We start from the raw sequence: 11,312 nt of genomic DNA on the forward strand, positions 1-11,312 counted from the left end.
ATCAGCTATCAACTGCGTCCAATAGATGAACTAAACACCCCCTAAATTTAAGAATTTTTTTTATGTAAATCAGTCTATTTTAAACCTAAAATATAATATGAGCAAATTACCCATCTTGTATCTTAGATATGATGAATGCTTAAATAAGAATTTTCCCTAAATTCAAAGAATAATTCTGTATAATTTACCTTGGAGGAGTTAGTAGGCAGAGATGGATTCGCATGTTGCTCTTTAATGCTTTCAGGAGCTTGACAGCGCACAAGTTATGCAAAGGGGTATATTATTCTACTAATTTAATGCACCTAATTCTAATAGAAATCGCTTTGCCTTTAAAAATGGAAATTTCTTCTGTTTTTCCTGGTCTATTATAGAACAAAATTGCCAGAATTTATTAACAAAAGTAGCTGCAGATTCGTATCAGAACTGCTTCTAACTTGATCTAAGAATCGTATTCCAATGAAATAAACATTAGATATTTATTCTAAAGGTTAACATTATGCATGATTGCTACAAGTTACAAGAAGATAATGGTTCATTCTATATTAAATAAAGACATATTCTCTCTTTATTTCACCAAAACCAATATTAATGCAATCTACTCTCGCTCATAAAATTCAGGAGCAAGGCGTGGGACGGCAACAATTTCAAGGGGAGTTTCCCTTGGCATCACAATTCCTTGCGCCTCAGTCATGTCCACTGGCTCATTTGATGGAGTTTTCAAATCGAACGCCTGAATCAACCTCGCAAGACTCAAGTGCAGCACCTGCATTGCCAAGTTCAATCCAGGACAAGATCGTCTTCCTGCGCTAAAAGGTAAATACTCGAAATTCTGACCGGTAACATCCAAATTTGCATTGATTGTGAGAAATCTTTCTGGAATGAATTCCTCAGGATCCGACCACACATTTGGGTCTCTATGTAACTTCCACAAATGTGTAAACAAACGAGTTCCTTTTGGGATAAAGTATCCTGATATGAAACAATCTTCAGCTGCCTCGCGTGGAACTCCCAGTGGACCTGGAGGGTATAAGCGCAAGGTTTCTTTGATGATAGCCGTCAGGTACTCCAATTTCTCAACGTCAGAGACTTGTACACATCGATCCCTCCCAACTTTCTGGTCAATCTCTTCTTGGGCACGCTTCAACGCACGCCTATTGTTCACCAAGCTTGACAAGGCCCATATCGTAGTGATTGCTGTAGTATCAGATCCTGCAAGGATAATGGCCTGCCAATTCCCATTATTAGAACAGGTTATTAGCATGATCTCATAACGAGTTCTAACTCAGTAGCTTAGAGTTGGAGTATTTATCAGAGCCAAAACGACTTACCGTTGTTGTAGCCTTGATAATGGTTTCACGCTTAAGGCCCATTGAGGCATCGTCCTCGACAACTGAAAGCATAACATCGATGAAGTCCTTTTTGGAATCATTATCTGTCTTCTTCATCTTGTGTTCTTCAATCCAACTGTCAATGATTACATCAACTTCACTGGTCACACGCTTCATGGTTTTCACAATTCCTTTAATATCTAACCATCCCAGGAGTGGAATTAGATCTCCAGGAACAAGAGCCCCTGTTACGAACATGAACTCCCTGACAATTTCCCCAATTGGACGTCCCTTCTCGTCCCTCGCTTCTTTATTGCCATCGAAGTACCTCTTCCCTGCAACCATTCTCGTAATCATATTCAAGATCAAATGTTCGATCCGTTCACTCATGTTGATCTTAGCATTCTTGTTGCTCTTGCAATGCAAGTATAAATCTTTGACCAAGTGATTCACCTCTGATATCTGCACATAATTCAGTATCTTAGTCCTGTGGTTGGAGAGGAGCTCAATGGTAGCCAACTTACGCATGTTGCGCCAATAGGTACCGTAAGGGGCGAAACCAAAGGAAGCGTAGTCGTAACCGACGTACTTAGCTTGACTTGAATGTGGGCGAGAGGAGAAAAGCTTGTCATTGGTGGTGAAACAATCCTTCATCGCATTTTGATCGGTAATTATGACTGTGCGGTGAACTCCAAGCCTCAGGGCAAAGATGGAGCCATATTTATCAGCCATCTCGCCCAAGGTTCTAGCAAGTGATTTCTTGCCGCCAAGCTGATGGAGGTGGCCGATAATTGGCAAGCCACCTGGTGCTTCCGGGACTAACTTGCCCTTCATTTTCTTGGAATTTCTTCCCCTCCATAGATTACATAGCAGCACTAGAGCTACAACCCCTATAATTGCAACGAGATTTGAAGAGAAATCCATGATGGGTATGAAGAGAAATACAAGAATACCTACATATATATGCATAAGAGCTCCACTTCCTGTGCTGTTCCAATCCTAAAAAAATTAAATTAAATAATGATATCATTAGCAGCCTCTGAGTCATGAGATTCAGTCAATTTGAGTGGCCATATTTTTGGAATTTTTTACCACCCGATACGACTTCTACGATTGTTGGCTATTTTCACGTCATTTATTTAGATTTTATTTACTTTATGAAAAATATTTTTTTTAAAAATATATTTTAGTATTTTAGGTATTTAAAAAAATTAATCAATAAAAATTATTTTTTAAATTGAAAAAAAAAATTATTTTTAAGAAAATTGACTCATTTTTTTAAGTTATTTTTTATTTTTAAAAATTTTAATATATAAATACACTTATATATATAAAATAAATATATATTATTAATTTAATATTATAATTAATTAATAAAAAAACATTTTTATAAAAAATATTTTTTAAAAAATATAATTTATATATAAAAATTATTTTTTCGTAAAATAAATATAGCTTAGCGTAATAGGAAATTCTTGTTTATGAACTCTATTCCAAGACGCAAGATATGAGAATTGAGGATTTTCCTTCAGTCAAAATACAGCAGAGAGGAGATTCGCAAGTAGAAAAAGCCAAAGCAAGGAGGAGCTTCATGTTTATTATTAAAAAAATAGATTTGAATTTCTTGGTATTTGTAGCAGCCTAGCAGGTCAATTTATTAGTCTCACCAGCATTAATTTCCATATTTTATTAAGAATAAATATTAAATTAGTAATTTTTCATTCAAATTAAATATATTTATTTGTAAATTTTCTAATAATTATAATTATATTCAATTGTTATAAATATTGACAAACAATATTTTCTATGATTTTATATAATTATGGTCAAGATTTTCTTTGTAATAAAAATATTTTGAATTATTTTTTGTATAATTGTCTAATAATTGTGTAATATCCTAAATTTTTGAATTTTTACGATTTTAAAATTGTCAACATTAATTAATATTTTATGAAAATTAATTTGATATTTATTTTTTTAAAAGAATTATTTTTCTAAATCAAACGAACTGAATTATTTGATAAATAATTCAAGTGAAGTGCTCAATCTTATGAGCACATGAGCACATGTGTTTAGAGAGGCAAATATTAAATGCTATTACATGTGAAGGGAAATCCACGATGGGATTTCAATTTAATATTATATTCGCTAGCTCTCATTATTAAATTGTTTAATTTTTTTAATATAATTAATTCTATTTAATGATTTTAATTCAAAATTTTACGATTTTAAATATAATTATGATACTATTAAACATGAAAAAAATATAATATTATGAATGATTAAAATATCTTATAATATAAAAATCTATAATTAATGAATATCTTGCATCTCCATAGTCTTCTCTTCTCTCCCCTTTCTCTGTTTTCTTTTAAATCTCTTTTTTTAACAGTCACCGATGAGTTTATCACCGGTGACTATCTTTAGATAATTTCTTTTTTTTATTTTTTTCTAAAAATAAATTTTTAGATTTATATTTCCTTTTTATATTTGTATCTTTTAGGAACAGATTTGAAGTTCTCTTTCTAGTATTGAAGTACTGTTTCTCCTCGTTATTAGAGTTTTATTTACCCTTATCAAAGTTTTGTTTTATTTTTTCAATATTTATATAAGTTATTTGGTAATTCGAAACACAATATGAATTATTAATTTCTTTTGATTGGAAACTCAAGTAAGGGTTGTTTCTTCATTGATGTTTCGTGATTTAATATTTTCTGTAGGTTATAGAGGTAATAAAATCTTAAAAAAAGCAGTATTGTAGAAAATTTTTTTTTCGTTCAAAATAAAAAAATATCAGTTACTACCCGAAAGTTTATTCTATTCTATCTAGACCATCACTGAACATAATATTTTAATTATCTATATTTTTTTTTTCTCTTATAAGATTATTATGCTATACTCATCTTATTATTCTTATTACAAATTTTGCCTAAAAAAAAATCTATAATTGAATCCAATCTTATATTTTAGGATAACTAAAGTGTATACAATTTTAAATAATGGAGTCTGTAATTTTTAATTAAAAATGTATATTAAATTTAATTTTAATACTCCATATTCAATAGGCACTTAGTTAGACAATTTTAAATCATGAAGTCTCCAATCTTGGAGATTCTCTAACTTCAATTTTCTATATCAAGATTGATAGGTTTCAAGGTCGATTGTTCTGTAAAATTAGTTGTTATAGTAACTATTAGTTACTTTAATAGTTATCAGATATTATTATTTATATAGTGATTTAAAATAAAAGTGTTTGATAAAAATAGTTATATAATAATATCATGTTTTTGACTTTAATTAAAACGTCCTTATACTTTTTCACCGTGAACTACAGGGTCCTTCCATCTAAGTTTCTCTATTTCTCTATTTCTCCTCTCCTTAGACCCTTTTTTAAACGATAAATTCAAAGAAATTTGGATAGAGGAAAAATGTAGAGATGTTTTAATGAGTTTTTCAAAATATAGAACTAGCAGAGGCTAAATTATAAATTTCCACTGTTGAAATGTTAATTTATTGAATTTTGATAATTGCTTAATTATTTATGCTGTTAATTTGACACATACTATTGATTGATTGTATGCATAAAGAAAGAATGAAAAAACTAATGAACCAAACAGAATTGAAAATTTCTCAGTTGGGTTTAATTTTTATAATTTCGAATCAAACCGTTTGATTGCTCACTCAATTACTTGCTAAAACACTTGACAAAGTTATGGCTTACGAAGTTGCCCTCTCCATTTACTTATAATTTATAATATTCTATAAATGTTTATCAGAAAAAGAAATTATTAATATTTAAATTCTTTAATTTTCTTCGTTATATATTAGCCGCCTCTTATTTTTATTTTTTTCTTTTCTCTTTTATTTCATCAGAGACAAAATGCTTATACTTTCATCAGGAAAGAGGAAAACTATGTACATTCTTAATTCAACCTTATCAATAATAATTGTAGCCAGGATTTTCAATTAAGTCGGTTGATTTTTATCGTAAAAAATTAAATATATTGAATTCACTGAAATTATGTATATATTTTTTAATTTTTTATATAAATACATTCTCATATAGACCGAGCTTTACCGATCTAATCATACACCGGAATGATTGGGCCTAAAGTCTGGCACAGCTCAAAATTTTAATAAGTATACGGTACACTCCTAATCATGTACAGATCAAATTTTAATAGGTATACAGTGCACTCTTAATTATATATAGAACAATTGATAGAAGTTTAACAAACTTGTGGCACCAAGGCTTCAGATTTTTTACCCGTGTCCAATTCGATTAAATTTTAATAAGATAAATTTAAATAGTATATAATTAAATAGTATATAATTAAATTTAAAACAAATTTAAATTTTGTATATTAAGTATTTATTATCTGAATTAATTTATATAAATATTTAGTCAAATATAAAATATATATTTTTATAATAATATTTATAAATTTTTATATATTCTATTTTAAATAAAATAAAATTTAAATATTTTATAGAATTATTAAATTTTCAAAATATGAATTATTAATAAAAATGTATAAAATTAAACGAGTTTAAGTATTTTTAGTAATAATATTCGGGTTTAGGACGGATTCATGTAGTTGAGAATAAATTTTAGTCAGATTTAAGACGAGTTTGGATTTCGAGAATATTAATCGCGGATCAGATTCGAGTATAGTGATTTTCACGGATACTTATCTGTTAGGCATCCCTCGACGATTGATGATCGATTAAATGTATTCTTATATGTGTTGTTATACGCGTGTTGTTATTTGAAAACTATTATTCACTAGGTGTATGCACCCAAATGTACGTAGGAATCACTCATTCATTCAACACAGAGGAAATCTCCACTTATCTTCTTCAGTTCAACTGTTGATAGGAGCAAGGCGTGGGGTGAGAACAATTTCAAGAGGAGTAATCCTGAGTAAAGCTATACTTTTGCCTTCAGTCATGTCCACTGGTTCATTCGAGGGTGTCTGTCATGTTAAATGCCTGAAGCATCTGGCAAGAGCTATGTTCATCACTTGCACTGCAAAATTCAGCCCTCGACAAGAACTTCTTCCTGCTCAGACTGGTAAATACTCGTAACGCTGACCCGAAACATCCAAATTTTTATTTGTTGGTAGAAACCTTTAATCTGGCTTGAATTCTTCAGGATCGGCCCACATTTGGGCCTTTATGCAACTTCCACAAGTTGGTAAACAAACGAGTGCCTTTGGGAATAGGGTATCCTGCCAAAGAACAATCTTCTGTTGCCTTGCGTGGAACTCCCAGCGGACCAGGTGGGTATAAGCGTAGCATTTCTGTGAGGATGGCTGAGAGGTTACTCAAAGTTCTCAATATCAAAGTCATCTACCCGTCTCTTACTTCCAACTTTGAGGTCTAGCTTTTCTTGGACAAGCTCCAATGTGCGTCAGTTGTTCAAGAAATTGCACAATGCCCATGTCATGGGGATGGATGTGGTGTCGGAGCCCGCAACGATAAGCGACTGCAACATTTAGCTGGAATGAAACATAATAAGCAAATTTTCTATGCAGATTAATAAGAGATTGAGAAGAGGAGGTTTAGTTTTATATATATATATATATATATATATATATATATATATATATATATATATATATCCATTCAAAAATTATTAATAATCCCATTCAAATATTATTAATAAAAAATAATAATTCATCTAATTTTTTTAAAAATATTTATATAAAAATTAAAGTAACATCAAAGAAAAAAAAATAAATTTAAAAAAAAATTTTCTATATATTTATGTAAAATTTTAAGTCAATTAAAATAAGAAAATAGAAAAATTCTTTATATATATATATTCTTGGCTCCACTATTAAATTGAATTAAAAATCAATTATTTAATAATTCTTTAATTACATATATTGACAAAAATATCTTTAATAACATTAATAATGAAGTAATCACCTTCTTTTAAAAAATAAGACTTGTCAAAAACAATGGTAAATTTAAAATTATAATGAGAATTTATTATTTTATTATTTTTTTAAAATTTTATTTTATTATTGTTACATATAGACTATATTTATTTTAACTCAATAAATTATTATTATTATTATTATTATTATTATTATTATTATTATTATTATTATTATTATTATTATTATTATTTCAAATTTTTTTAACTCAATTTTTTAACTCTGCTCTTGTATATATACTTTTTTTGGTTAAAAAAAAATCCATAAAAGTAGAATACATTAATAAATAGACTTAAAAGAATTTTGTTTAAAAAAAAAATGAAGAGTTCACAATTTTTTTTTATGTTTGTTAATAAAGCTATAGGTTGAGTCAAGCTTTAGGAAAAACCTTGAGAGAGAAAACAAGCTTTAGGAAAAACCTTGAGAGAGAAAATAAAATAACCGAAAAAAAATAAAGCAGAAAAAGTAAGAGAATTTATTTTTCCTCCCTTTATTTGGATCGGTGAAAAATAGAATGAAGTAAAAAGAAAATAAAATTATTTTTTTATTGTTTTAAAAGAAAAGAGAATGAAAAAAAAAATTTATTATTTTTTTATGAATTTATTAATTTATCCTCCAATTTAGAAGTTTGAATTAATAATTAAAAGGTATAAATATAACTTGGCAAGTTACAATCCATATTCTCACTTCATTTTTCTTTTCATTTTCTTTCTAAATTGAAGGAAAAATAACTAGAGAAAAATATAGGTTATATTTTGCTTCTATGTTTTATTTTTTCTCCTCTTTTTAAACACAAAATGATAATTATCTCTCATTATTGTTCTTCATTTATTTTCTATTTCCTTAATTTTTCGCACCTCCAAACATAGTGTTCAAATGAAAAAAATTTAAAATACAATAGTTATATGTACAATAATTATATTATAACCATTGTCGCAAAGATTTTGCGGTTGCCGGACGATACTCATTGAAGTGAAAAAATGAGGAGTCGCTACTTTAATTTTGAGGAAAATTAAAGAAAACTATTTTTATTTTTAAAATTTTTTATGCCACTTCTAGAACAGAGATTCTAGATTCGGGGTTTTTATATATGTGGAAAAGGCGGAAAAGGCGTTAGGCATCCCACATCGTCCCTCAACAAGGGCAAGTAAATATAATGATATGCTCTTTATAGTTAAAAACTGATAATTTTGAGGTTTAAATTGCAATGTTGGTTCCTTTAGTTTAATAAAAGAACGCATGATTTTTCACTATTTTTATATTTCCCATAAACACGGGTAAATGGGATGATTCCAAAGTGAGATGAGATTGAGTTTGTTTAATTTATTATGTATTTGTTAAATTTCTCCCTTTCCGAATTAGAACTCTAATTCCGAAGAGGCATCATTTGAATCCTAGAGATTTACAATGAGTGAGGAGGACTCTCGGCTCACTCATTATTCACCTCCTCACTGGCATCCAAATAATTTGAGGGTGTGGTGTGTGTAGTGAATATGTATGAACTGATATTGCCATAGATTTTTATTCCTCTTAATTAGGACTCTAATTCAAAAGGAATGGGCTAATTGGAACCTAGAGAATTCCCTTCATTAATGAGGACTCTCAGTTAATGAAGAAAAGTATCATCATAGGCACAACTAGCTACAAATCTTTACCCACATCGTTACATTTTTAACCTATTTAATGTTTTTTGCCATTATGATATTTCATTAGAACCGAAGTGAAAGGAGGAGGAGGAGGGAAAGGGGGGGGGGGGGGGGGGTGTTACTTCCTTAATAACATTAACGCGTGGATTCCAAGAGGGTCACTCCATTGGTTTCCAATATAAAGTTCGAAGTTCTTAGAAGGATTCTCCTGAAAACTGAACATTGAAATATGTTCGATAAATTTATTGAAGGATTCGTAGAATTTTGTAAAAGATGAGCGCGGGGATTTCAGGGAAAGGACTCTCTCCCGATCTCCCTTACTTTGTGCCAAAGGAGCTTTATAGAACGTATAACTGCGGGAATTCAAGGAAAAAAACTCTCTCCAAGATTCCTGTATTTACAAAAGAACGAGTTTCATAACGGTGGAAGGTTGCAGGAGTTCAAGGAAAGAACTCTCTCCTGAACTCCCATATTTTCAAAGGACGAGTTTTATAACAGAGGCATTAAAGTTACAGGGATTCAAGGTAAGGATTGTCTCCTAAACTCTCATATTTATAAGGAGTGAGTTTTGTAATGAAATATAAAAATGCAAGGGTTCGAGGGAAGGATTTTCTCCAGATCTACCATGTTTATAAAAGATGAGCTTTATAATAGATGCGTAAAACTATAGGATCCAAGGAAAGAACTCTCTCCTGACCTCCCATATTTATAAAGGATGATTTTTATAATAAAAATAGAACTACAGGAATCCGAAGAAAGGACTCTCTCCGAACTCCCACTAAATAATGAGAATATTCATAAAAATGATGTAAAGAATAAAAAAGGTTCTATATGTATTCACGACACATCTAATTACGCGTTATTTTCCGATCACTCTCTTGGTTTCCGATCTCATATTGGTTATCCAAACTCTCCATGTTTATCTGAACTTACATCTACTCGCTTTTATTATATCTCCCTCTTTAATCGAATCCGAACTCTCCACATCATCATTCTTGTGTTTATATTATTCCTATCCGAACTCTTTACTGTCCTTCTGGAACTCCAGTAACATTTACATCAACCGAACTCTTATTCTTACACTAACAAAAATAAAAATCTTTTGAAATGACGTACGCATTATTACAGCGTGCAAAAGGTAACATTTGTGAGATAAGTCAATATAGCACTAGTCTATTTTGAAAGTTCAATATGATTCGATGTCCTAAAAGTTCTTACATAACAAATACAACCTAGTTGCATTCAATTATTAGAGGGACTGTTAAGACATTTACCTGTAATGAGCTACTAGGGTGACGGGAGAGCTAATGCCAATGTCTCACGTCAAGATGGGGTCGCCAAGGATGGGCTGACCATGAACACCTTTTGAGATGATGGTGTCGGGAACAAGATCCTAATGACAAACCAAAGCTGGACAACCAAGCTTCTTAGCAAATTTATTAAAGAATGAGACCGGAATATTAGGACTTTTGGAGGAGGTTCTTTAAAAAACACGTTTTTAAAGCCCCTTTCGCACCAATAACTTTACATTCTAGGAGATGGACGAAAAAAAAACACAGAGTAAAACTTGAGACAGAAGATCTAAGTGCCAAGAGAAACTACAAAGATCGAGATTTCAAGATCAAAAGTGAAGGAATAACACCCGAAATCTCAAAATTTAGACCAAAGACCCCCTTCTACAGTGAAGCATTTAGGTATTTATAAGGAATAAGGGTCTCCAAATGAATGACTGGGATTTCATATGGCAAGATTGAAGGGTGTGGATCGAGAAGGACTAAATCTAAGGGTTAGGAATTAAAGAGACCAAGAATTGAAGGATGAGATCTAAGTCAAGACTCTTTTGCCCCTTTTTTCTAATCCAACAGTTGAGGGTTTTGCCTTACAGAATGGATCCAAGGGTTGGGAATAAAAGGTGCTGAATCTGTTATTTACTTTGATCCCACGGTCTAAAGCCCATCCTTACAGGTGAAATCAAAGGTGCAGATTGGGGCGTAATAAAATGCTTTAACTACCTCAGATCCAACGGTTCGGACCATATTACTATCCTATCTCTGGTCAATCCTCGCAACCAACCTCACTTATCTGATCTCTTCCCCCTTTGGAATCTTCTCTTGATGTACAAGTGGGATACAACTGGGTTTCCAATTTATCAATGCGTCGCCTAGGGCCTCACGAACATTTAATGCTCAGACGAGTATAAATAAGAGGGGGGGTTGAGCCATTTGCACATTTTGCTCTCTCCATTTCTTCAAGCCTCTCGACGCTCTCTCTTGATTTCCCTAACTTTTCCAGTGCTGATTTACAATCTGGTAAGGGTTTGATCTTTTTCCGATCAAATTTAATTTCATCTCTTGAAAATGAATGGTACCGACGGTCAGAGAGTTGCAAGCCCA

The 11,312-nt window shown here is 31.0% G+C and overlaps 1 protein-coding gene across 1 annotated transcript; it reads right to left on the reverse strand.

Annotated features, from left to right (window-relative positions):
• Positions 1-457: 457 nt before the first annotated feature.
• On the reverse strand, positions 458-2,288 carry LOC110669450 (cytochrome P450 CYP82J17). The gene is made up of 2 exons (XM_021831135.2): positions 1,329-2,288; positions 458-1,225 (listed from the first exon to the last, which is right to left on the reverse strand). Exons 1-2 carry the CDS (start codon positions 2,250-2,252, stop codon positions 596-598), a joined length of 1,554 nt encoding a protein of 517 aa, XP_021686827.2. The 5' UTR covers positions 2,253-2,288; the 3' UTR covers positions 458-595.
• Between the last annotated feature and the right edge of the window lie 9,024 nt (positions 2,289-11,312).

This window comes from Hevea brasiliensis, chromosome 10, assembly GCF_030052815.1.
Source record: "Hevea brasiliensis isolate MT/VB/25A 57/8 chromosome 10, ASM3005281v1, whole genome shotgun sequence".
Classification (NCBI taxonomy): domain Eukaryota; kingdom Viridiplantae; phylum Streptophyta; class Magnoliopsida; order Malpighiales; family Euphorbiaceae; genus Hevea; species Hevea brasiliensis.